The 27,287-nt window shown below is 45.5% G+C and overlaps 2 protein-coding genes across 3 annotated transcripts in view; one reads left to right on the top strand and one right to left on the bottom strand.

Moving 5' to 3' along the window:
- Positions 1-14,420, top strand: part of PIAS1 (protein inhibitor of activated STAT 1) — a 114,711-nt gene extending 100,291 nt beyond the window's left edge. For both annotated transcript variants that reach the window (XM_041746249.1, XM_041746248.1), the window contains exons 9-14: positions 193-353; positions 2,246-2,376; positions 3,568-3,748; positions 7,547-7,689; positions 9,762-9,799; positions 10,381-14,420. In XM_041746249.1, coding sequence (XP_041602183.1) covers positions 193-353; positions 2,246-2,376; positions 3,568-3,748; positions 7,547-7,689; positions 9,762-9,799; positions 10,381-10,674 — 948 coding nt within the window. In that variant the 3' untranslated portion in view covers positions 10,675-14,420. The remainder of the gene's footprint in view (positions 1-192; positions 354-2,245; positions 2,377-3,567; positions 3,749-7,546; positions 7,690-9,761; positions 9,800-10,380) is intronic.
- Positions 14,421-16,789: 2,369 nt separating this feature from the next.
- On the bottom strand, positions 16,790-26,818 carry CALML4 (calmodulin like 4). Its single transcript, XM_041746252.1, has 5 exons — positions 26,403-26,818; positions 26,278-26,308; positions 21,825-21,965; positions 19,928-20,116; positions 16,790-17,113 (listed from the first exon to the last, which is right to left on the bottom strand). Exons 1-5 carry the CDS (start codon positions 26,403-26,405, stop codon positions 17,016-17,018), a joined length of 462 nt encoding a protein of 153 aa, XP_041602186.1. The 5' UTR covers positions 26,406-26,818; the 3' UTR covers positions 16,790-17,015.
- Between the last annotated feature and the right edge of the window lie 469 nt (positions 26,819-27,287).

Here is a 27,287-nt window from a genome sequence, read left to right as displayed (position 1 = left end):
TATAATTTTTTAACATGTAGGTTTCATAGAAAATGTATTTAATGTTGTTCCTCCATATTGACAGAAAGTAAATATAATATGCTTTAAGTTAGAATACATACATACATACATACTGTGTTTAAGGAGATTTTTATCAAGACTTAAATTGAATGACAGTTGTCTAATATTTACTTTTGTCTCCCTCTTTTAAAGCTTGGTAAAATGCGGCTGACAATTCCATGTCGGGCCCTGACATGTTCTCATCTGCAGTGTTTTGATGCAACTCTTTATATTCAGATGAATGAGAAAAAACCAACCTGGGTTTGTCCTGTCTGTGATAAGAAGGCTCCGTACGAACACCTTATTATTGATGGGTATGTCAATTTAAAGTGTTTACTGTGGAATGGCCATCTGTTATCTGGATTTGTTATCCAACTAGGTTTAGGTTGAAAATTCTACAGGTAGTGTTTTCTGAGTAATACATTTTTAGGATTTTCTTGATTCTAGAAATTCATACTTTTCAAAGTAAGTACTATCATGAGTATTTTTCCTTTTTAAACTGACATCCTCCTATTTGGGAAGTGCATCCTTTACCATTTGTGTCTCCTTACTTTTACCATTTAAAGTACCATTGGTTCTGAGCAGGGTATGCTTACACCTTTTTCTCACATGAATCCATCTACCCCAAGCCATGCAGACCTTAGAGAAAGAGTGAAAGCACTGTGAAACTCTGGTTAACTTAAGCTCACCCAAATTGGACGTTTTAGTGGAAGTTAACCTGTTTTTGCAGATTTTTCTCTTGCTTCAGTCATGGTTCATCATACCTATTCCCCACTGTAAAGACTGCCTAAACTGATCAGCATGCTGAATAGCAGCTTTCTTGGTTTCTCTGTTTCCTCTGAAATACTTGTCTTTGTCTTTCTTGTTCACCTACAGCATCATAACAGTCATAGCAGTCTCTCTCTCTCTTTTTTTATTTAACACTCTTATGTTTTATCTCTCCTTCCAGACATCTTGGAATATTTCTCTAAATGTACCCCTTATCCACTAGCCTCCTTTTTGCCACTGAACAAAAATAAATTGCGGAAAGAAGGATCTTCTTGACAGTTCCTATACTTCCAGCAAAACACTTAAGGCAGCTTACCTACAGCATTTGAGAAAACCTAGGAGTCTGAAGATGTACTATTAGGAAGGGGATACATTTAGCAATATAGTGTCACCTCGAGCTTGAAAAATAGCAGACCAATCATGGGAAAAACGTAAATGTGTCACTTAAATGTTTTACATTTAATCATTGAGAAATGACTGTGATCATTAATCTAAATTGAGTAATACTGGGCAGCCCGGGTGGCTCAGCAGTTTAGCACCGCCTTCATCCCAGGCCTGATCTGGAGACCCAGGATCAAGTCCCATGTCAGGCTCCCTGTATGGAACCTGCTTCTCCCTCTGCCTGTGTCTCTGCTCCTCCCCCCTCTGTCTCTCATTTAAAAATAAATAAAATATTTAAAAAATAATAATAATAAAATAAATTGAGTAATACTTTACCAGCGCTGTATAGTGCTCCATCAATTTTTTCCTTTTTTATTTTAAAAGCCGTATACGCATACATGTATTTATATACACATCTAAAGAAAAATGGAAAAACATAGGAAAATAAAAGGGGTTTCTGATGTATTTTCTGACTGGATTGTACAGTATTAATGTTTTTTATCCTTTGGCTTCATTTCATAATTGGACAGTTTTACATATTTTTTGCAAATCTCATTTCTTAATATCTGCATATTTTTCAAGGAGAGGTAACATTCAGTACATATTTTTGTACGTATTGCTTCAATAAGATACGCTTATTGTAGACAATTTGGACAATGCACAAGAATATAAAGGAGAAAAAGAAATAGTCGTGATGTCACCACTCAGAAATAACTGCTCTTTGTATACCATTCGCCCACAGAATTTTATTTTTACAATGTAGAATTTTATTTTCTTGGCCTCTTCCCACTTTCCTGTGAAATATTTTCCCACAGTATTAAAATATTTGAAAACCTCATTTTTCATGGTTATATAAGGTACCTTGTATAATGTACTAATAATCTAAGTAATATTTCCCCAATATAGGTTTTAAGAACAAATACAACTTGTCTATTCTTTCTTCTTTCTCATCTATACGTGTACAAAACATTGGAGGTCGGAATGTTTTTTGAACAGCAGTACTTTAGCCTGTTTTCATATACAATGTGATATTCAAAAGACCACATGTTTTTTGTAGCTTGTTTATGGAAATCCTAAAGTACTGTACAGACTGCGATGAGATACAGTTTAAGGAAGATGGCTCTTGGGCACCTATGAGATCAAAAAAGGAAGTACAGGAAGTCTCTGCCTCGTACAATGGAGTTGATGGTGAGTGCTGGTTTTCCAGAAGGGTGGGGCAGTCTCCCTGCTGTTGGGGGAGCCAGCTTTTCAGTAGCGGTTTAGCACTGCTAGCCCTGCTTTTCAGTATTAAAACGTATATATTTCCGGGAGCACCTGGCTGGCTCAGCTCAGTAAAGCATGTGACTTTCTTGATCTCAGATTTGTGAGTTTGAGCCTCGCGTTGGGTGTAGTGATTACTGGGGGGAAAAAAAACCTTTTAAAAAAAGTATACACTTCTGAAAAACTCAGCATTTCATGGGTAGCTCAAAAACTATTATTAAATTATTGACTAAATATTCAGAAGTAGAGGGCATCTAGGTGCCTCAGTCAGTTAAGCGTCTGCCTTTGGCTTAGGTCATGATCCTGGGTTCCTGGGATTGAGCCCCACTTTGGGGCTCCCTGCTCATTGGGAAGCCTGCTTCTCCCTCTCCCTCTTCCTGCCACTCACTCTGCTTGTTCTCTCTCTGTCAAATAAATAAATAAATAAAATATTTTTAAGAATGTTCAGAAGTAGTAAAACTCCTTTTAAATTCACTTTGCCAACTTTAAAAATTTGGGGAATCAAGATTTATTTTGTTTTAAAGATTTTATTTATTTACTCATGAGAGACACAGGGGGAGAAGCAGGCTCCATGCAGGAAGCCTGACTCAGGACCTGATCCTGGGACTCTGGGATCACACCCTAAGCCAAAGGCAAACACTCAACCACTGAGCTACCCAGGCGTCCCTGGGATACAAGATTTAAAAGTAACATAATCTACTAAGTCATTTGTAAGTTCATATTTTTGAAATGGTAATTGGTAAAGAAAGATTCATTTATATTGTATTGTTTTTCTGATTTTTAGTTGTTTTTGCTGGGAAGAAGCTATTACCATACATTTCTTAAGTATCTCAAGTACATACGTAATATATAGTCTTTACCCTCAAACTGTTTTTATTCTGAAGTAGACATATATTTTGATTGTTTGCCGTAATTCAGAATTGTCTTACAAACAAAGAAAATCTTTAACAACCAATAAGAAAGTAGTAGTTTTAAGCTTAGGAAACTGGAGCTACTCTCAGACCCCAGCAATATTGTAAGCCTACCCCGTAATTGATAAACTAATCCATAGGCACACTGAGGAAAAAAGAGAGGTATCATATGTCCTTTTTGCCTTGTGTTTTGATCATTCCTACACAGGATGCTTGAGCTCCACATTGGAGCATCAGGTGGCTTCTCACCACCAGTCCTCAAATAAAAATAAGAAAGTAGAGGTGATTGACTTAACCATAGACAGTTCCTCTGATGAAGAGGAGGAAGAGCCTTCTGCCAAGAGGACCTGTCCTTCCCTATCTCCCACATCACCACTAAATAATAAAGGGTAAGTACTGAGACCTTAAAAAGTCATTGTGAGAGTTAATTTTGCAATACGATTTAAAAGATCTGCCTAATAAAATGATTATGCATGATTGTAAAACTTAACTGAGTAATCGAAGTGTAGGTTGGCTTTTCCCCAGGTGTGTGATATTCTTGAGGGGCTGGAGTAATACATTAAAGGAGTTCCTTGGATACAGTATTTATCATACCAAAGGATGCTCTAGTACAGGGGTTCTCAAACTTTGGTGTACAGCAGTCACCCAGAGGGCTCATTAACACACATCACTCCCCTATTCCCCCAAGTCTGATTCAGGAGTAGGGACTGAGAAACCTCGTCAATTCTTAGGGAATCTTAATGTTGCTCATAGGATTTAGAACATTTACTCAAACTGGAAATGTATGCTGTAAGATTAATCCTGAGTTGAGTCTTTCAAGTAGAAAACAGAGGAAGACCAGGGGAATGCTTTAAACCTGTCTCATAGTGTTTGAAGTTGGCAGTGAAAGAAGTTGGAGACTGAAGTTGCAGAGCACAGTGCTTTTTGTTTTGCAGACTGATTTCCCATATTTCCCATTAGTTTCATATCAGTAATAATGTACCTTGGTTATGCTTCAGTTCAGTTTAGCAAACACTGTTATCTACTTTAGGTAAAACACCTTATGCTTAATAAAATGAGTAGGTACCGTCCTAACCTTAAAGAGTTTAACGTTTTGTAGAAGATGGTAAAACAAGTAGCTAGCTCTAGGTGTACTCTTAAATAGACTCAGCCTCATGAGACACACCAAGGATTCTCAACAAAGAGATTGCATGTTTTACTAAAGCACAATTGTAGCACACTAAAGGTAAATCTAGAAATAGGTGTGCCCTTTTTAGGTATGTATCAGGAGAATGGTGTAGCTTATTGGAACTGAATAGGAGCTATTCAAAAAATCTCCTTCCAACAAATAGTAGTGCCTGAAGAAAGAATGTTAAGTGAGAAGGAAGGTCCACAGAAGGCATTGTTGCGAGATTTCAGGGTTCAAGAGAGAGAGTTAACATCAGACCCAAAGCAGGCATTTTCATGCTTGGAGTGAAATCCTTTTCAGGTTTGAGACTGTTTGATGAGATAAAAGATCTTCTATTTGAGAATGTTTGTAGTTATTTGAAAGGTAAGAGTTGCAACAGTAAAAGCATAATTGTTATAAATATATAACTCGCTTGTTAGAAACAAACTTTGAGGAATCTTCATAATACAATAAAACCCTGTTACACAAGTTGGTATTTTCACTCTAGAGTAGCTTAGACATCAGACAGCAATAAAGACATTAATAGCAATGTCATTCTTAAAAATAAAAAAAAAGAATTATCTAAACAGTAATTCTACTTTAAATCCTACTTTATGAAGACTTACCTCTGATGAAAGCCTACCTTGATGGCTGTTCCCCAATAAGACTGACCTTATTATTACACCAACTTATTTTATGAATATGAGTGGGAGAAAAAGAAAAGTCAAATTGCCAGAAGCTGGTATAGTTAGAACAAATACCAATAGAATCTTGATTCTGAGATATTTTGTATTCATTATCCAACCATACTATAGCCAAACACATATTATCGTATTGTTTTTTTAGATGCTATAATTGCAACATTAAAAGGTATTTCATAAATCTCTGGGTATATAAATACTTTTTATGGGTTAAATGCACCATTGTGTATAAGTTCGTTCTACTCTTCAGAATATTTATAGTAGTCACATACATATATACATAAACTATGCTGTAATTTTGCTCTCTTGACTCTAAACTTTTCCTTAAAAGAAACTTTTGAGTATTTAGAAATCTAATATTTCAGATCTTTAGATGTTTGCTTTGCTTTTTTTCCAAAAACAGGTGTGTTTATTATGTTTAAAAAATTACATTAAATGCATTAACTACTTCCTGAGCTTCCGAGTAACCAATTAAATCCAGATATGATATTTACAAATGCCAGACCTTTCTCTATTTTCCTATAAAAACAAGCAACCTGAAAGTTTATGACATTTTTAGAAGGATAATGCCATATTCAACACTGGTGGCCATTTTGCAAGAATAACTAGCCAACAAATAAAAACTTAAACCCTAAGCATATTGTATTTGTTACTGTGCAATGTAAAGGTGGAAATGCATGTTCAGAATATTATCACAAAATTGAAAGAAAAGTTGCCAGTTAGGAATTAGAGGCAAACACTAGTAAATGTAAAACATTTTACTGTCTTCAGCCACCGAGTGTTTAGTATTCATCCAGAAATTCCCTTTGCTGTGTGGTGTATACCAAGATGTTTTCAAAAGCTAACATATCTGATCTGCTTTCTTCTCTCTTGTAATCCCTTAGGCATGTCAGAAGAGACAGCTAATGGAAAATGGTACTTTTTATAGATGTAAGAGGTTTAATTAAGTTTCCATTAGACAAAACATTTTTATGAGGTAGATGAGAGTATATTTTATGCTTCATATCTCATTCATAAAAATGTGGTAGATGGCCATAACTAGAATTCTATTCCTGAAAATCCAGCCTTGGCCTCTTTTGAAATATTCTGAACTTGGATTACACCATTGAAATTGATCTCCACACCCAAGTACTTTATGTTTTACAAGCAAAAATCAGCCTCTTTATACCCTATTTTCTCTTTACTTTCCATAATTTACATGCCTATTAGCCCCTTCTGTGGTTGTGCTTAATAAAATGAGTAAGTACCGTCCTAACCTTAAAGAGTTTAGACTCTATATTTATATTAGAATTCTTTCTTTTTCTTTTCAAAATCATTTCAGTTCTTCTTTTTTTTCATTTCTTTTTCTCCTTTTTGTTTTTTACTTAATTTTTTGTAAAGAAAAAGGATTTAGGGACGCCTGGGTGGTGCAGTCGGTTAAGCATCCAGCTTCTTGGTTTTGGCTCAGGTCATGATGTTGGAGTCATGGGATCAAGCCCCGTGTCAGGCTCCACACACTCAGTGTAGTATCTGCTTGGGATCCTCTCACCCCTGCTCACTCACCTATTCATGCTCGCTTGCTCTCTCTTTCTCTGGAATAAATCTTTTTTAAAAAAGAAAAAAGGTTTAACTTCTCAGCTACTTAAACATTTCATGCTGTTCTTCCAGAATCCCTCTTTTTGTTCTCTTCCCCTCTCATAACCCCCTCAGTTCTGTTCTCCCTCTCCACCGCCACCTGTTTATTTTGAAACATCTCTTCTTATCTTGCTGCCTTCATTCATTTAGCAGGCCTTGTATGCAAACAATATGCTGGTGAGCGTGCAGGGCATTAGGGACACCAGGGTAAACAGTTCCTTGTCTTCGTCTCTGTTCCATAAAGCTTACAAGTCTGAGGGCCAGGTGTTAACTCCACTGCTCAGATTGCTACTGTCCCCCAGGCTTGTCTATATGTGTTTTCTTTGCGAGGATTTACCTATACTTTACTAGACAGCACTCTAGTGTTTTTAAAACTTTTAAAAGTTTTCAGAATTGCAGCTGCTATAGATACCTTTCACTCATGTCTTACTGAAGTGGCTCAGCCATGCTTTCTCTGTGCATTCAGAAAGTGTAGGTGAGACAGCTTGGTATATATGGATGTTGGATGTGCTGTTGCACCCATCCATTTCTCCCTTTAGCCCCTGGAAAGCACTACTGTATATGCAGATTATCTCCTAGTAAGTAAGATAGTCTAAATTATATATTATTTTGCTTGTCTTTTTATTTCCAGCACAAAACCTAGGATTCATTTTGTGAGATGCAGTCCCTTGTTAAACTTAGAAGTTCAACTGACTTATGAAAATTATGTGAACCTTTCCTTCTAGCATATTAAGTCTTCCACATCAAGCATCTCCAGTGTCCCGCACCCCGAGCCTCCCTGCTGTAGACACAAGCTACATTAATACATCCCTCATCCAAGACTACAGGCATCCTTTCCACATGACACCCATGCCTTATGACCTACAAGGTGAGTCACCAGTTCTTCTCTCTTGTCACATAGCATTATGAATATGTTTCATCTACATAATCTTCCTCTGGGTGAGTCTAAGGAAGAATGGAAAGACTGAAAAAGTGGTGGCTTGGCCTAGGGAACTGGGATAAATATATATACTGTGGTCATAAATAGAGATCCAATTTCTTGTTTGTACCTTCATCAGTAACTATTATTTTACTACCAGTGGTGAAAGTAGTACGATAATCTTTAGGTTTTGTGAGCTTCAAAATAGTCTGCAAATTGTTTTGGGGTGACTTTCAATATGTTGCTTTGAATTTTGATATTTATAAAAATGATTCTGTGTTCCTTGAATCCAGTTATAATGCAATAGGCATTGTGGGTAGCTATGTTGTGTTATCTTTTAAATAGTACTGAATTGAGGGGGATCCCTGGGTGGCTCAATGGTTTGGCGCCTGCCTTCAGCCCAGGGCATGATCCTGGAGTCCCGGGATCGAGTCCCACATCGGGCTCCCTGCATGGAGCCTGCTTCTCTCTCTGCCTGTGTCTCTGCCTCTCTCTCTCTCTCTCTGTGTGTGTGTGTGTGTGTGTGTGTGTATCTCATGAATAAATAAATAAAATCTTTTAAAATAAATAAATAGTACTGAATTGAGATGTTGGCAAGTTATAGTTTTTGTTCCAGTGAACCTGATTCTTCTAAAAAGTAGTTTGAAATGTCAGCGGACTCACTGCACAATGTATTTTGAGTTGATTATAATTATTTACATTATCAAAAGGTTGTTTGTTCTCCTATATCTTTGTAATTTAATAATTTGTATATCTAAGAATATTTTTATTCTAAAAATGATATATGCTCATTGTAGAAAATTTAATACAAAAATGTAAAGTGAAAGTTTCCCTCCACCCCTCCCCTACAGAAAAATCTGGGACTAAGAATCCGACACAGAGATTCTTGGAAGCTGAGATAGTTGAGTAGATTCTTAGTGATTGTTAGGAAAACCCTCTTTGAGCTGTGTCCAGAAGAACTCTGCAGTGAGGAGAAATGCTATAATTTATAGTGGCTATTGGCCACATAGAGTTATTGAGCATTTTGACACAGGGCTAGTGTGACTGAATAATTGAAGTTTTTCATTTTACTTAATCTTAATGAATTTAGATCCACATCATGGGGTTAGTGGCTACTCTATCAGACAGTGCAGCCCTGTTTCTCACTTAGGCTACTGCCAGATCTCACTATCAGGAACCACAGTGCTATCCATTTTCCAGATCCTCATGTTATAATGTGTTCTAGTGTAGACAGTGAATGGATCTCCAAAGTATCGCTGTTGTTGTCATATTTTTCTCTACATCTGCTTGTTGTCCTTTCCCCCAAGTTGCGATCTCATAGTAAGGCATTTTATTCAAATGGGTTTTCTTGTTCTTCGTCCTGTTACCCATTGAGTGATACAGACAAGATTGGGGCTTAGAAGGGGCAGCTTGCATTGACTCCCTGGCAGCCAGGGATCAGAGCTGGTCATTCTGTGATGCACCACCCCAGCCACCAGATGCCCCTCAGATCTCTTTTCCCCGCTCCTACCACTGGAGGATCTCTGAGTTAGAATCTGGTACAGTTAGTGGTGAGTGGGCAAATTTGAGAAAGAAAAAGAAAATCTGTGCTAAAGCTTGCTTAACTTCCCTCTGCGTAAAACTGTCTCATAAAATGAGGCTAGTAATCATGACAAACCTCATAGGTGCTTGTGAGGAATAAATTAGAGTAATTTGAAATGTTTCTTAAGAGGAGTCAATGAGATTTGGTGAAAAGTGCTCTGTCAGTTTAAGGGATCAGTGTTGGATCCAATAGGGCAGCAATGACGTAGACCCCACAGATGGAGTTATAAGGAGGGCAAGTCATGGCTAAAGCTTGGACTTCAGCCTTGATAATCTAGAGATGAGGGAGACATACAACATTCAGGTCCAGTCTTGTTTAAATTCTAAATGAATTTAGAACTAACATTTTCAGATTTTTGTTTCTGGAGTATTAGGGGATTGGGAGGTGGGGGGGGGGGTTCTTTTGTTTTTCAAAACTAAAATAATTTTTTTTCTCACAGGATTAGATTTCTTTCCTTTCTTATCAGGAGACAATCAGGTATGTTAATGAAAAAAATGCTGTTGTTTTAATTGCTCATTAAAATATAATAATGTAACTGAGAGACAAGATACATTTCTTAGGAAAATCAGAGTAGTCCTACTCATTATTGTTAAGGTTTTAAGAATTTAAATAAAAATCCCCTTGTTTCAACCATGCCTGAGTATATAGTAAGAATAGTATCTGTTTGTTGGTTTCCAGTACTTTTTCATAAAGAAACAAGGCAGTAAGTCAATTGATAAATTCTTTGCCAAATATCTCCAGAAGAGAAAAAGGGTGGACGGTCTTCTTTCCAGCTGCTTATGAGCATATGCTTCTTTGGAAATAGAATTTTGAGAATTGTTTGCATTACAAATTAAAATGAAAAACAGTGCCGATTTTATTTTGGTATTTGGTATACAGAAATGTCTCTCAAGATCAAGGATGTGATCATTACATAAGGCCATTTGATTTTGTGAAATATTTTATTAGATATCTCAGACATAGCAGATATGCAGTGTATATGAAATTTAGGACTCTGTTCTGCTAAGAAGGTTTATGAATTAGAACTGATGGGTTTTGTGTCTTCTGTTCCCCACCAGCATTATAACACCTCCCTCCTGGCTGCTGCTGCAGCAGCAGTGTCAGATGATCAAGACCTCTTACACTCGTCTCGGTTTTTCCCGTATACCTCCTCGCAGATGTTTCTCGATCAGTTAAGTGCAGGAGGCAGTACTTCTCTGCCAACCACCAATGGAAGCAGTAGTGGCAGTAACAGCAGCCTCGTGTCCTCCAACAGCCTGCGGGAGAGCCATAGCCACACTGTTGCAAACAGGAGCAGCACGGACACGGCATCCATCTTTGGCATCATACCAGACATTATTTCATTGGACTGATTCCCTTGCCCCTGCTGCTCCCACCCCCACCCCAGATTAAATGAACTTGGCAGAAAGAAGAGAACTTTGTGCTATGTTTTACCTTATTCTGTTTAGAAAAGTACACAAGCGTGTTTTTTTCCTTTTTTTAGGGAAAAAATTAAAAGAAATGTACAGAGAACAAAACTATATTTTCAGTTTTACTTTTGTATATAAATCTAAGACTGCCTGTCTGATAAAACACTTGTAAAAAACCAAAAAAAAGGAAAGAAAAGAAAAAAAGAAAAAAAAAAAACAGTACCCACAAACCACCTTCAGTTCAATTTTTTTTTTTTCTGGATTCTGAAGATTTTTTTTCATCATTTGTCCTATGGTTTTGGTTTTATTTTACTTCAATGGCATTATTTTATTTGCAATAACAAAAGGAATTGCATGTATGAAGTTTTAAATTGTGGGCTTTTCTTTGTTGCGGGGAGGGGGCAGGGGGGGTAGTTTTCATTTCCATTTTCTAAAAAGGACAGACTTGGATTCTGTTTGTGTGTGTGCATATTTTATCCAGCCTTAAGTTATAAATCTCATCTGTCCCACTGCATTCCCTGTGTATTTTCAGGACCTAGCTCGTGGGGGTGTGTGTTCAGTGTGTGTGTCTGTGTATATTTTTCTGTTGTTACTGTTCCTTCTCCCAAGTTTGCATTCAGTTGATAAATCAGTTGCCTGCTTCTTTCAAAGTGCTTTGAAGGTCTTGAACTCACATATGAGCATCTTTATTGATATCCCAATTGCATGTTCTCCATCACATATTCTCTCTTATTTGCTAGATACCCCCTGAGAATATGTTTTAGAGATTTGGAGTAAAGCTGTCTGGATTTGGAGTAAAGTAGGCTTGGCAGACCTGTGAATAATACACTTTAGTCTAGTTCTTTCTTCTAAATTTGGATTGCCAGTATTATGTATTTAAACCAAGTCTGTGAACACCTGCCTTTTTGGCCACAGGGTAAAAAGTTTTCATATAAGATCTTCATGCCAAAGTAGGAAGTAAAAATAGCTTAGAAAGCCGTGTTGGGTGTCTTGTGCAGCTGACAGAGGTAAGGTTACATCACCTCGAAAAAGAAAGTCAGTTATCCTAAAAGTGAATTCTCTTTGGAAAATACAGTGCACCACACATGTCAGTCTAGAAATCCACTATCTGATAAACAGTTGAAATGCAAAAATAGGCTTGATTCTTGGTTATTTTTACTCTCGTTCTGAGTGTACTTCTTTTTCTTAGCCTGGCTATCTTGTTCGTTTTACTTGTTCTTCACCTTTTAAAGAGAAGCATGACATAGGAAAGTGGATTTATTTTTCTTTTTTTTTTTTTTTGGAATTCATGGATCAATCTGATCTATTTATTAATAATGGAACATGTAAATATAGTGAGAACTGTTTTTCAGGAGATGAGTGTGGGTTGGAGGGAAAGAAGGTGGTTCTACTTGTGTTCCAAAATCCTCATTAGAGAAGGTATCACATTCTTCAGGGAGTACCTGAGGGTGTGGGAAGTATCTTCTAGCTGATGGAGAGGCTTAACCAGTTTAACAAAAAAGATAAAAAGAAGGAAGGGGCATAATAATTACTGGTTTCCCAGACTGGATTTTTCTTTCACAACTGTTCATGTTCTCAGAGTTGTTCACAGAGTTGATGAAGGACCACCTTTGTGTATAAAAGTGTCGTTTCAACCTTGCAGTGGTAACAAAGCAACCTACTTTTTCCAGGTAGTATTCAAGATGGCTATATCTTCAGTTGTATGATAAAATTAACGGTTCACATGACTGTGTGGCATCTAAAAATAATATCTGTTTTTACAGCATCTCTCTGCCACTAATTTGTTGACTTGAATTTTGAAAAACAAGTTGGTGTTGATATGTATATGTGTGTGTGTATATATGTATTTATAGACAAGTGTGAGTGACACGTGAGTTATATAGTCTTCCCCTACGCATGTGTATTCCACACATACATGGCTGAGTTATAGTCACTAAACAATTTGCAATAAAAACAAAAGATTCATTGTCAGTTAAAACAGGAATTAAGTTTTTTAATGAATCTGCTCTTATGGTGAATAAACTAAGAACTCTCATAGCTATATTAACTTAGGCTAATATTTAATGGTACCATAATTTGTGTCTAAATTCAGATTGGGATAGAAATCACTCAAGTTGTGGGGTGTTGCTTCTTATTTCACATGTAATAGGAAACATTTCTATTAATTCAGCTACCTAAAATGAATAGTTTTCTGTATTTTTTGTTTGTTTTTATGATGTCATTAGTGGCCTCAAAATTCTGATCAATAACTTTGTGTATGATGCTGAATTCCAAACACTTTGATCCAGTTGAAAACCCATCCCTCTCCTTTCTTCAGCCCAGTTTTAGGGATGGTGAGTTTTCCCCAGTGTCCTGCATTATGCCAACCTAAGGGAAGAACAGGTAATAGGGAGAAAGAAATGTCTGTCTAGTGGCTTTGGTCATGTCTCCACAAGGAGAAATGAACCATTCGATTGTCTTTTGATTTTAGTTCATTCCACTCTAAGGAGTTTGTTTCTTTCTGTTGACTTTCCAAAGTGTTGCCTGAGTGGTAGCTATCATTCTGTTGGTCTCATGGTTGATACTAGTCAATCAGACTGTCTTGATCTGTACTAGTTACTGGTACAGTCATGCACTGCACTGTCCTAAGTTAAAAAAAGAAGTGCATAGTCATTTCATCTGTTTTTTCCTTAGCCTACCCTCGCTTCCCTGCCCATGCCAATGTTGACATGCTGTCTGCGGACACATTGTGGTTCTCAGAGTCTTTTCAGAAAGCTATCACCGTCCCCTTGCCATGGTCTTTCATAATAGTTGTGCATAGGATTGTGTTTCTGTACAGTACTCTCTGTGTGTAGGTGTGGGTGGGTGGGTGTATGCACACACACCCACCCATGCACACATCTTTGATAAAATAGCTGTTTGACTTAGGGTTGAAGTGGCTTTTAATCATTTTGTGGGCATTATTGGACACATCTTTTTAAAACAGTCTGAACCTTAACCATAACCACACTTGGTTGACTAATTTATTTTGAGCATTAAAATTTTTCTTCTGTTAACTTAGACATTATCACATTTCTGTATCATTACTGACTTAGGAAAGATTGCACTTAAGCTTCTGTTAAATGTGATTTTTTGGCAGATTTTCCTTAGAGTCAAATGTCTGAAATTGAATGAAAATATATATCCCAATTTTAAATGAACTAATTGTGGAAAGAACATTTTTAAATAGTTCCAAGTTTAAATACATAAGACACTTCAAGATCTTCAGGACTTTAAAGCACATTTAAAATTATTTTAGTAAGAATTTTGTTTTATCAATACGTGTTGAATTGTTTTTTAATTAAAAAAAAAAAACCACAAAGCTTGGATTTCAGAAAGAGGGAGGGAGAATAGCTGGTGGTCCCAGAGTGCGCTGCTGTTAATTGTTTAATTAACAAAGGGGAAATGTATATAAACAGATATAAAAGTTACCATAAATTCCATGAACTTAAATCTGTGATTCATTGCCTTAAAACTTTCTCTCTTAGAATTTCCATACCGCATGCCAAACCAGTAAAATGGCTTTTAAAAATGTATAGTAGACCAATGTCAGTTTGTATAAAAGTACCAAGTGAAAATATTTATTACATGCATTGGAAAAAAATTGTTTACCTATTGAATGTTACCTGTTTATGTAGAGCTCTTTAGATGTAATAAAAGAAAAGCCTTCAGTTAATTTGTCTTCTGTAAAATATACTGTGGGTACCAAGGGACAATCCCTATGAGAAAAATGATAATGCTTTTGTGCTTCCAAAGCACCTTTCATCCAGAGATTTCAAAGCATGGCATTTAACTAATTCTCTTGCAACATGCTTTGAGGTAAGTAATGCATATATGGCCATCATTCCCCTTTCTCACTGAAACATGGTAAGCTTTGTACTGAACCATAGCATCTGTTTAATTTTAAATTAATCTGTTTAGTAATCTGCAGTTGGAGTGCTAAGAACGGTGGCCTTTTTGTAAACAACACTAGGTGCTAGGTAAACCAACTGGAATTTCAGGAATGAACAAGAAACCTGGACATGGGGTAGTATATAAAGCCTTTCCTGGGGGAGAGGTTTACATCAGAACCTGTCACAGGATCTTAGAATCCTAGCCACCGAACACCCTTAATTAGGAACACTGAGTCAGTGTTCCAGGTTCTCATCTCACTGAGATGAGCCCCAGGTTCTAATGACCACTCCACACCACTTAGGTGTTTTTGGCAAGCTATACTTCAGATTCTTAGTAGGCAAATGAGATTAATAAGACTTGCTTTAAAACCATCCTGGGACCATTTAGTGGCAGTTTAAAAAGCTTTGAGGGAAAGTACCCTTGTTTGTTTATTCTAGCCCAGAACTTCCTTTTCCTGTCCCATCTAACTCCTAGGTATCTACTGTCTCATCTGTGGTATTCCAGAGCAGCTGTGCAGGACTTGCTTCCTAATGTCCATGATGAGAAAAAGATGTGGGGCCACGCTCCTTGAGCCTTGCCTGAAAGTGAAATATACTGGTTCTTTATGGGGTGCCAGAGGAGCCTTCAGGTAATGAAGTTTAAGCACCAGTGCCTGCCCCCCCAGCCCTACTACTTTGGCCTCTGTGAGGGTCCTGGGAATAGCCTAGCAATTCTGTATTTCTATTCATGTGTTCTTGGAAGAAGGCCATCACATAGTAGAAGCCTCAGACCGCACAAAACCTGGGTGTGCCCCCACATCCTGCAGCCTCCCCCAGCTAGACGGTCACAACTTCACCTGCTTGGGGTCTGGACTATCTACTGCCTGCCCTCACTGAGACCCTTCTACAGCTCCTAGGAATTCCCAGTCGCCCCCTCTGGCAGTTACACTGCTGGGAAAATGAAAGTCTCCTCTCTGAGGACCTTGGTTAGGTCTGAAGCCACAGCATCAGGAGATAGTCGTAGAAAGGCCAGGACTGATCTGTCCCTCGTGGTTCCCCTCACGCCTAGCCCTAGATTTGTGTTTTCTGTCTCCCAAGAGACCCACCTCCCTCTTAATTTGGTTTTCTTTTGCTTGAGCCACTAAGGCTCCATTAAACAAAGCCACAGCCCAGAGTGCCCAATTTTGATACATATAAGGATGAAAATCTCCGTGCTCAGAGCTCTGGCCTGCCCCTGCTCAACATGCTGGTGTGTGACTGACTCCAGCCCTTTTTAGGGCTGTGCTGACACCACCAGTGGTTCCACAAATTTGTTGAGCATACAGGGAGTACCAGCCTGGCACCTCCTGGCTACATAACTCACTTAAAAATCCGCTCCAGCTGGAAGAGGTCCCAGCAGGCCTCTTGCTATATCGTGGCCGTGGCCTGTTACATCCCTTTATTACTTTCCATTAGTCTTGGGGGGAAATGGCTTGAAGCCATGATCAATTTGGCCCACTTGAGCAGACCATCGTGGTGCCGTGACCCTCTGTGATAACAGTAGAGCTTGAAATTCAGACGGAGCTCCTCAAGATCTGTGAGGCTCTGATGAATGCAACATGTCACATCTGGTGTCCTATGGTGTGGGCTGTAAAGTCGGATCACTCTTCCTGCCGTTTGGCTGATGCTACTTGTTTTAACGTGACTGTTTTCACTCCATACTCTGTGTTTATGAATGAATATCCTGAAAGATGTCACTATGTGTTGTGTTGGGAATCAGAATTTGTCAGTGGCCCTGTGATGGCTGCCAGAAATGTTAACCATAGTTCTTCGTTTGTTTGTTTTAGCTCTTTGCTTGATGCTAGTTCTCCGCTAGCACTGGCTTTACCTTGGAAATGTGGAAGACGGTTCCAGCACCCAAATACAGAATAGTGACTTTTGGTAGACTGCACTTTTTAGGAGACATGCCACTTCGGTAACTCAGTATTGCATGGTGCTCTACAGTTTGCTACAGCGTTTCCAAGTCATTGTCTCAGACCACCCTCAATAGGCTCTGTGAGGTAAGAAGTAGCGATCCAACTTAAGTTCAAGGATCCGACAAGGCTTTGAGGAGTCAAATGACTTAGCCACCCAGGCCCAACTCCAAACCATATGCTCTTTCGATGCTATAAAGGGCTGGACTAATGATAGTTGTTAAAATCAATACACATCTTTTATTAAAGACATGCTAATGCCATGACTGAAATCATTTCATGCCACTCTTAAGTTTTACCCTGCGCTGCAATCAGGTCATGTCATCGTGCTGCTGTGTTTACCAACCCCCCCCCCCCGTGAAAGGAACGCTTTTTTTTTCTTTTTAAAAACCACTTCTGAGTTTTCAGGCCCAGGGGAGGTGCTCTCTCGCGTTTTCTTCATTCAGTGGTCCCACACAGGAATGGTGATCTTGTGGATAAATTCATCATACTTCACTTTGCCATTTGGTTCTATATTTGCTTCCTTGAAAAGATCATCCACTGCAATAAATCACATTAATTTTTCAGTTTGGCTGTAGTGTTATTGTATAGGACATCACGTTAGCTATTGGGGGGTGGGGCTCCCCAGAGGTCTTCCCTTGTGTCCAATGGACCGTTCCTGTAGGCCAGGAAATAAACCAGTGAACAGAACAGGACAAGCCACCCCCTGCCCCTGAAGACCACTGATTGAATTTTGAGTTATTCAGGCTTTCTGCAGGGGCGTGGGTAAAGGGTATGGAGGTGTGCCAGTGACCAGTAAGTCACTGAAGCCACCTTGTGCTTGCTTGCATCTTTGTCTTTTGGTTTTTTGGTTTTGTTTTGTTTTTTTAAGAAAAGATCTGACCCCCGTGCCTGTATTTCCAGAAACATCTGGTATTAGGTATGGATGTTACCTTCTGCAGCCAACCCTCTCAGCCTCCCGGCAGAACAGAGCAGAGCAGAGTAAGCTCAGCATCCTCAGCAGCCCCGTCCTGGGCCACCCTGCCCCATAGCTTTGGCCTGCCCCGGCCTGCCTGTCTTCCCTTCCTAATGGGCATGCCCCACCCCAAGAGGAGACTTGGTGACAAGTGGTGTCTGCCACCATCACCTCTTTTTTAAAATGTGTATGTTTAGGGGGCGGGGGGTATCATGAGAGAAAATAAACTCAACTGTGTCTAAAGCTCAAAGTGTACAAAACTGTCATTGTTCTCTGACATTGCCCCCCCCCCCCCAAAAAAAAAAAAATCACTTCATTTACTTCTGGATTCTTCGGACAAAATACTAGCTTGTTCCAGATGCTGGCAAGAGAAGACCATTTCGGCTTCCATTTCTCCACAGTGGCCTCTTGGGGCCAACCTGCTTTTGGCTCTTTGGGCCCATCCTCATCCCCTTGCAAAAACTGTTTCACTGCCCTGTGTCAACTTTCTTGGCGCTGGATGCCCCGACACATAATTCTGGGCAGTTGGAAAGTATCCTGTGCTTCTCTGCTTAACCATCCATCGTCCTCTAAAATGTAATTACTATGCTCTGTGCCTAAGCTGATGGTAGTTCTGAGTATTTTTAGAATGTTGAGGAGACTGTAATTTATCTTATTTCATGGAGAAGCTTCTACCCGTCAGCCATTTGGTTCAACCCTTTCCAGTGGTCAGGTCCAATACCACCTGCAGCATCGAGTCCTGTAGCTCCCTCCTGCCCAGAAGAGGGGCTGCGCTTCAGGGCCAAGTACTGACCACTGCTTCTGGGTAGAGCGGCAGTCCACCCGGAACCCATAAAGACTCAGGGTGCTGACATCAGCCTGTCCCAGGCCTCCCCAGCAGCCTTCTCCAGCCGTTCGGAGGAGGCTTCTTAATAAAACTGAAGCTTTTCTTTCAGTCACCCAGGGTAAAAGATTCCTACTTCTAGTATCATCTTTCCTCTCTCCCCCAGCAAGGGGAAGGGAAATGGGTCTTCCTGCCTGTCTGGAACACATTACCAGTTTGTTTGAAATGTTTCTTCCCTGGTTAAACAAACAAGAGCTGTGTGCGAGTCTGGGGGCCATGGTATTGCTTTAGACAGAGATCATTAACCAGAAGAATGCAGGCCCCAGCTGGGCCTCCGCTGCCAACACCCCACCTGGAACATAAAAGGCCGGACAGTGTCCTCAGAGCCTGAGAGGGAAGGAGAGCCCATGCTTCCCCCCGTTCACATGAACACAGCCACAGCGAAGGATGAGATCACGGTCGCTGCCAGCCTGAAAATTCAGGGAAAGCTCAATGTGCCGTCTGTAGCGCTATTTTTAAATGCTTTGCGTTGTGCCTTAGTGACTGCAGGTAAAAATCTAAGTAGAGTGCTTCACAGAATGTTAGCTCTTGGAGGGACCTGGGGGATTGTCTATTGTAACGTCGTTTCCCAACCAGGAAACCAAGGAGGGTGAGAGGAGAGGGTGAGAGCAGTTAAGAAACTCCTCTGAGGGCCCCCAGAAGGAGGGGGAGCCAGGGGTCACATCTAATTCAAGCCACTGATCTGTTGAGATCCAACCAAAGGCTAAAGGGCCACCATTACTGAAAGCCTTTCCCTCCTGCCTCGTGTGTCCTAGCCCTGTGCTCCTGTCCCCAACCACAGATGGACCCAGTAGCCTAACTAGAAATGCCAGCCTCTGGCCTCGGACCTGGGACAGCTGCTGTGACGGGGCCGAGGGGTGAGGCTGGAAGAAAGGCAGCTGACAGCCCAGCACAGGGGGTCACTTCCTCCAAGGTCCCCAGGGTGTGGGCCAGAAGCCCCTTGTCCCTCATCCGGTCCCTCATCCTGCTCCGAGGCAGCAAGACAGGCCTGCTGGAAGCTGTGAGGCAAAGGCCACCGCACACGCTCCTTCTGGAAGAGCTCTTAGAACTGGCTGAGTCATGAGAAGAGGGGGCAAAGTAGCATCTCAGTTTGAAAATTTGGCATCAGCAACAACCTCAGAAGACAGCTTTGGCAAGAGGAAAGAGCGAGGGGGTGTATGTGTGTCTAATAGACTTGCATTCAAGCCCCAGGTCTGCCAGCCGTTCCTGTCACCTGTTTGTCCCTATATGGGGAACACTGGCGTCCCAAGGGGTCTTGTGAGCATAAATGAAGGCCCAAGGAGATCCTAGCTGTCTCTCCACAGGCCTTCTCTTCACCCTGGTGGACTTCCTCTGTCACTCTGGCCCCTAGTTCTTCCGGCGGCCACCTAGCGAGACATCTAGGCTCAGCCCCCTGGGGCAAGCATCACATGCAGTGTCTGCACAATCCTGCTGGCAGGGATCAGGCTTTGGTGTCCTTCCCCCAGCTCTCCCCTCCCCCCCCCAACTGCTGGGCAAGAGGGACCCAGGCCTTTACCTTCCTTGTGGGTGAGTTTCTCCCCTAGTTTCATGAGTTTGGACCGCAGCTCGGATGCCATGATGTAGCCTTTCTTCTCCTTGTCTGCCATCAACATGGCCAAGAGAATTTCTTTCTTTGGATCCTCTTGTTTTATTTGCATGTGCATAATGGTCAGGAAAGTGGAGAAATCCAGCTCCCCATCTCTGTCTGGGAAACCCCCAAACACAGCAGAGTGAGCAGGGAGGGAAAGGCTCATCCTGAAGAAGCTAAATGCCACCACCACCCCCCCGGCCCAAGTCCTCATGGGCTGTTCAACGGCCCCCTAATTCAGGAGGTGCCACAATGGAGACAATGTTGTCCTGAGGAGGAGGCAGACCCTCCCACTGAGTGCCCACCATGGATCTGCCTCCCTAATCCTTTCAATAATCCTCAGTGACCAAGATTACCATCGCCCCATCTTGCCCACTAAGGAGATGGAGGCCCCAGAGTGTGCAGTCACTTCACAGAGCCTTGGCAGGACCAGGGTGGGGCCCACGTCCTCTGCGCCCTTCCAGGTGCTTCCCTCTGGCCCTGGACTGGAGGGAAGTACTCTGCATCCATCGCTCCTCGGTGGCCACTGCAGCATATCCACAAGGAGGGACAGATGACCCCACATGCCCTCCCCCTCCCTGTGGCCTCTGCTCTAGTCTCCCCAGCCCCAGCCCCTCCTCCAAGCACGCCTGGGGGCCTCACCCTCACCCGCTACAACTGCAGGAAATCAGAGCTTCCCCTGACCACAACTTCCTGTTTGGAGGAGACAGAAGCCAAAGGAAACCACCACCCCTTCAGAGCTGGGAACAGGGTCTCTCAGTCACCGAGCACCCCATCACAAGCCATCACCTGGCTCCAGATCTTCAGAGGCCCACCCCCCGATGGGCTCCCAGCGCTGCCGTGGGTACTTCCTGATGGGACCTGAGAGTAACCCTAGCCGATGGTGCAAGCCCATCTGCAAGAGGAGGAGGAGAGGTCCAGACACCGAGAAGTCGCCTCTGGGCTCCAGGTCAAGTGCTCTTTCCAGTCTACTTCCTTCCTCTGGGCCAGTCTTTCCTTCCTGTGTGTCCAGCTACCAATGCAAACATCCACCCGGCCTCTGACACCTCTCTGTTTTTTTAATTTTTGTTTTATATTTATTTTATTTTATTTTATTTTATTTTATTTATTTTATTATTTTTGTTTTTTAAAAAATAAAGCTTGTTCCTGGCTATGAAAGCCCTAGATGTTCCAATTGTCAAACATACAAGGAACAACAATAAAGGGAATGAAAATCATCCCTAATTGCATCACCAGAGACAACAATTTGGTAGCGTCTTGTGTGGGTTTCCTTCTACCTTTTTTCTCGGGTGTTGCATCATTTTTAGGAGGTCAGTCTTTGAAAGAAGAATCAGGTCCCAACCCTGACGCCACCATCGGCTTAAGAACTTGGGCAAGTTACCTAATGGCTCTGAACCTTGATCCTTAAACCTGTAAAACAGTAGGATGGTGCCTCCTTCCCCAAGCTGTTTGAGCTCAGCATGTGACAGATACTCAGTGAAGGGAAACTGTCCCATCATAACACCTGGGATCCCTGTGAGCACTGTCTCTGCTGCAGGCTTGTGATAACCGTGAGGGATCGCCTAGATCCTGTGGTTCTCTGTGACAGAGGGGGATGTCGCCGGTTGCTGTGGGGATTCGAGGAAGCCTGAGGGATACACAGCACACCTGGCCAGATGTCTCCATAGCTGCCCCCCAAATGTCTGAGCTCCTCACGCCCCCACGACCCATACCTGCCTGCTGAGCCCCACCCCAGGACCACAGCCGCAGGCCTCAGGGCTCGGGGTCCACCTCCCTGCCGTTGTGGCCATTGCCTCCAGCGCCGCCTCTGGCCCAGCCCACTCACCGATCTTGTGACTCTGCAGGTGGCGCTGCACCTCCCCTGGCGTTGGGCTGGCCCCCAAGCACCTCATCACCACCAGGAGGTCAGTGGCTTTTATCCTGCCGCGCTGCTCCTTGTCGTACAGGGAGAAGCACTCCTTGTACTCTGCGCACAGCCGGGAAAGAAGGGTTAGCGGCGCGCAGCTGCTCCCCTCCCAGGCCCCAGGCCTTCTCTGCCCTCGCCCCCTTCTCTTTCCCTTCTCTGCCCCTGCCTTTTGCTGACTCTTCTCCCCTCTAAGAGTTGCCAGACAACAGCAAAGAAAAATACAGGGCTGCCAGGTGAAGCTGAATCTCAGATAAACCAGGAGGACATCTTTAGTATAAGTATATCCCACGTTTTGCATGGGATATACTTATACTAAAAAGCTTTTGTGGCTAATCTGAAACCCAACTTTTGCTGGGTGGCCTGTGCTTTATCTGGCAACCCTGTCCCCTCCCCCTCCTGACTTCCCTTCTGCTTCCTCCCTCTGGCCCCCTTCCTGCTCAAGCCCCTCCCTTCCTTCTCTGTTTTCTTTTCCTCTTTTCTCCCCTTCCATGACTGACTAAACCCGAAGGAAAGCAATCCCACCCTCCAGGGCCAGCCCGTGGAGCCCCGGGGGCCACAGCAGGGTGTGCAGACTCCAGGGTGCCTTCGCAAGGACAGCTGATGTCGGGACCCTGGGAAATAATGGCTCCGGGTTATGGAGAGGCTCCCCCCTCTCTGGGAAGGCCTGGCAGAGAAGGGCTCTTCTACGTGGTGACGGTTATCATCACTTCTGTGCGCACGGCTGCGTCAGCTCTCCAGCCTGCCACCTCCAGGCTGTCCTCCCACACACGCCCTGGTCCTGCTCTTAAAACCGCAGGCTGCCCCCAGGCTCTGACCGATCTGGCTGGCTGCTCTCTCCACCCAGCTGCTGGAGCTAAGGCTCCTCCAGACCAGTGTCGGGGCGCAGGGAGCCCGGCTCCCTGCCTCAGGAGCACGGAGAAGCCAGTGGGGAGCTGGGGAAGAGGCCTGCGCCACGTCACTGCCACTGTCACCACCACCTAAAGAGTCAGATTCAGGCTGGGGTGGGGCTGCCATCAGAACTGGTCAGGAGCTGGGGCACCCGGGTGGCTCAGGTGGTTAAGTGTCTGCCTTCGGCTCAGGTCATGATCCCGGGGTCCAGGGTTCAAGTCCCGCATCAGGCTCCCTGTTCAGTGGGGAGCCTGCTTATTCCTCTTCCTCTGCCTCTGCCTTTCCCTTCCATTCGTGCTCCCTCTCTCAAATGGATAAATTAAAAAAAAAAAAAAAAAAAGAATTGGTCAAGAGCTGCCCAGGTGACTCTCCAAGTCCTGAGGCCTACAGGGGGAGCCACTGCGTGAGCCGCACCGGGGCCTCTCAGCACCCGCTCCCAGAGGCTGGGCCAGCGCTCCTCAGCTGATGTAACAGCAGCAGTGGCAGCTCACACTGCTGAGCTCTCCACCCCGGCCCACCCTGCAGTGGCCCCTGACGGTCATGCAGGGCCTCTACTGTTCCCATGGTGCACCGGGCCACCGAAGGCTGGGGCAGCTGAGGGCCTGGGGGCTGGGGCGGGGAGGCAGTCTGGCTCCTGAAACAGAGCTCCACCACGAGGCCACTCTGCACCCTGGATTCCTAGGCCGAGGCCACCAGGGGACAGAAGGGGGCCGGGGGAGGAGGAGGAGGGCCCGCAGCTCCTGCCCCAAGGCCCCTTTGTGTTCCCCAATTAAGGCCTCTCCTTGAGGATTTCAGGGGTGCTGCTAATAATCGACAGCCTCCCTGGCAGGGTTTGGAGACAGCCACCTTTGTGCCTGTGGAGGGGCTGAAGAGAAAGGTCTAGCCCTTTTCAGAACTTTCCAGAGCATGGGATTGGAGAAAGCCAGAACACAGACATGACCAGGAGGCAGGAGCTAAAGTGGCCCAGGGGAAGCAGCCCCAGAGCCTGGCCTAAGATCTCACCTTTGGTTCCTGCAAAACCTAATTCCCTCCAAGAGGGCCCAGTGCCAGCAGGGGTGATACCATCACCTTACATGGGGGGACAGAGCCACCCCGCACATGGGGCTTAAAACGCCCAGAGCATCCTTCCTGGGGACCTCTCATGCCCACACCCTGCTTCTGTCTGACTTTGTGCTCTGAGACTTTGTCCTATGACAGTTGTCCCTGGCTGGCCAGCGCTGGAAGGCGGTCATCACACCCCTGGGACCTGGAGTGGGCCAGCCCTACAGGTGGGCACACTTCCTCTCCCACATGGGTCAGTAATGGGGACCGTGCCCCTGCCATCAGCAGGCCCAGGGGCAAATGATCTTCCCACCTTGACAAATCTACCATCAAAACACCTGGCCAGCCAGACCTGCCCTGGGACTCTGGTGCTGGCACAGGACAGCAGGCTGCTCTCCTTGCACCCCCACGACCTCCACACCTCCCTGCTCCCCCTTACTGGCCTATTCTTCTGATGGGCAGGCCATTTAACCCCCTATATATGTTACCGCTTTTGTTGTGTGAGTGAGCAAAAGGATTTTGTCTATCATGTTGGCGGCCTTATCTTAGTGCCTAGAACTGGGCTGGAGCAGAAAAAAAAAAAAAAAAAGGACTCGTATTTGGTGAAGGAAAGAATAAATCAGGTTGAAAAGCCCCCTGAGGTCTTCCCTTTGAAAATGCAAGTGCCCTGGGGCAGGAAAGAATCCTCCCCAGGGCCTAGGATAGCACCAGGTGAGTGCTAGGGGATGTTTAGAATAACCAGCTCCATGATCTGTGTATGGCAAGTCTTCCACTTCTACACACGTGCAGGCTGTGGAGCACACGGCTTATAAATGATAATAAAATATGCACTGTTCTTTCTAAGTCCCGTTCCAGCCAGTTGATCATCATGAGTGAGTTTTGCCAACTCTTGTGTCCGCTGCCAACCTACAGTTTCCATTTAACACGGTTTGCCAAGGGAGGTCGCATGTCAGTGAATGCAACTCCTTCCCCAATGAATGTATTGTCATTAAATCTGATAAGTGAGCCACCGTTATGCTATTTCTCACCCTCGTGCAAATTACATTCATTAAAAGTGAGACCTCTTGCAAGTCTTCAGCACCACGGATGCCAATAGGGTTATTTTAAAACACTGGCTGTCTCGATGCAGGGATTGAAACTCTGATGCTACACGGTTTAAGAATGGCTGATTTGAAGAAGCAATTCAAAAATCTAAAAATCCTAAGAATGAGTGAGTCCTAGAGTGAGTCCGGGCGACACCGGCCGGAGCCAGGCCCCGGACTGACCTGTCTCTGCCCCTTGCTCACAGCGGCCTGGGAGGCCGGGTCATTCTCCCGACTTCACAGACCAGAAAGTGGAGGCTGAGAGGTGACTGGGCCCCAGGCCTGCCGCCTCCAAGCCCCCTGCCCTTCCCACTCGAGCGGGCCACCTGTGTGCAACCTCGCATTCAGGAGACGCCAGCGGCCACCCTCCTGGTGTCTGATACCAGAATCCATGGGGAAGCTTCCCTTCCTCCCTCCTGGGAGTTTCACAGGTGCCAGGAGGGCGGTCACTGAGCCTCAGAACCCGGCGTGGGCTGGTTGGAGGTGGAGGGAAGTCCCTGAGGCCGACAGCTGGACCGCAGCTTGAGTCGCCACGCAGAGGCCTTAGGTTTTTACCTTCGTCTTGGGGGTCTTGGGGTGAGGATGCGGCGCCGTCTAAGACGAGGTGCCCCAAGCCACCCACCCGCTGCAGACCCGGCTCCGGGGACCCAGCACTATGGTTATCCCAAGTAACCTAAGCACCTCCAGCGCCTGCGGGACCCTCGCTGGGCTCTGCTGCCTCCCCCACCCCCACCCGCACCCGCACCCGCACCCCCGCGCAGGTCCGCGCTCTGTTCCGTGTAACCCAACTCTCCCCTCCGGGCCTCCTGGAAACACAACTCCGTGCCTCACCGAGGCCTGCTGGGCGCGGGGAGGAAACGCTCCGGACGCCCAAACTAGGCCTGACGCCAGGACGGCGGACGCAGGGCCCACTTCAGCCCGCCCCCATTTCACAGATGCGGAGACCGAGGCCCAGGAGCCGAGGCGCCTGCCAGAGGGCGGACCCGGGGCCTCTGCCCTCGCAGCCCCTTTTGTTCCGCCCTCGGCGCCAGCCAGTTACAGGTGGCCCCGCTGCCCCGCCCCCTCCCCTCCCCTCCCCTCCCCTCCCCTCCCCCTCCCCCCTCCCCCCTCCCTCTCCCCCATCCAGCGTTCAGCCGGAGGCACCGGGGCGAGCGCCCCCTCGCGTCCGCCCACCTGCCAGTCGCACTGGCCAAGGCGAGGCCCCCGCTCCCCGTCCGAGCCCCCGCAGCCCGCGGCCCCTGCCCGTGGGTGGGCCTGCGCCCCGCGCCCTCCCCCTCCGCCGGCACACCCGGCGCAGCAAATTGCCTAATGAGCCCCACATTTTGCAGCGAGTCGCTAATTAAAGAGCAAAGCCGACCTACCATTAATCTGGTCCTGGGAAAGGAACTTGGCCTGGAGCAGAGAGAGGAAGACAGTCAGGGAGGGCGCCCCCGCCCCGGCCCCGGCCCCGGCCCCGGCCCCCGCCCCCGCCCCCGCCCCCACCCACCATCGGGGCGTCGGGCGGTCGCGGGCGGGCTCGGGCTCGGGCTCGGGCTCGGGCTCGGGCTCCCAGGGCCGCGGCTCCTCGCTCCGGCGGCTTCCAGGGCAAAGTCCGCGGGGCGGGGTGAGGCCCCGTCAGGAACGCGCTGCCCCGGGGACGGGCCGGGCGCCCGGGTCGGGTTCCAGCGGCCCCAGCGGCGGCCCCCCCTGCGCCCCGCCGGGGGTGCGGCCCTGGGCCTTCCCCGCTCCGAGCCGGCCCCTGTCTGCGGGGAGCCCTCGCCTCCCTGGGGCGTCCTCGGGGCCGGGCCCAGGGGAGGGGCGGGTCCCGGCGAGGCTGCACCTGCCTGCTCGCTCCAGCCCTCGGCCTGCTCTGCCCCTTCTCCCGGGCCAGCCTCCGCGTGGAGGGGTCCCCCCAGGGGAAGTCCCGCCTCACCTCCTCACATCTGCTTCGGCCCGGAGGGTTTCAGCGGGAGGGTCGGAGTCCCCTGGGTTGGGGCTGAGGAAGGATGCGTGGGATGCGGGAGGCGGGGGCAGGGGTGCAGAGCCGAGGCTGGTGCGGAGCCCTTGGAACTAGCCTGTTCGCGCTGCTCCCGGAGGAGGCAGGCATCCTGGACTGAGGGAGCCTGTGATCAAAAAGGGCTGCCCAGGGAGGGGTGGCTGCCTCAGGGCCCCTAAAACCCGTCAAGCTGCATCCTTGAGCGCGCCACGCGCCACGCGCCACCGCAACACGAAAGCTAGAAACCGCCCCAATAGCAGCAGGGCGGGGGGCAGGACTCGCTCACCCGCGGGACCCCGCCACCAGACTTCGCGATCCGGCAGTTAGGACGGGGCATTTCTGCTCCCATCCTGACGCGGCCAGTCAGGGCCACACCGAGAACCGCGGCCTCCGGGG

This window comes from Vulpes lagopus, chromosome 2 (assembly GCF_018345385.1).
Source record: "Vulpes lagopus strain Blue_001 chromosome 2, ASM1834538v1, whole genome shotgun sequence".
Taxonomy (NCBI): Eukaryota; Metazoa; Chordata; class Mammalia; order Carnivora; family Canidae; genus Vulpes; species Vulpes lagopus.
Note: the sequence above shows the minus strand (reverse complement) of the source record. Positions and strands in the feature narration are given on the sequence as shown.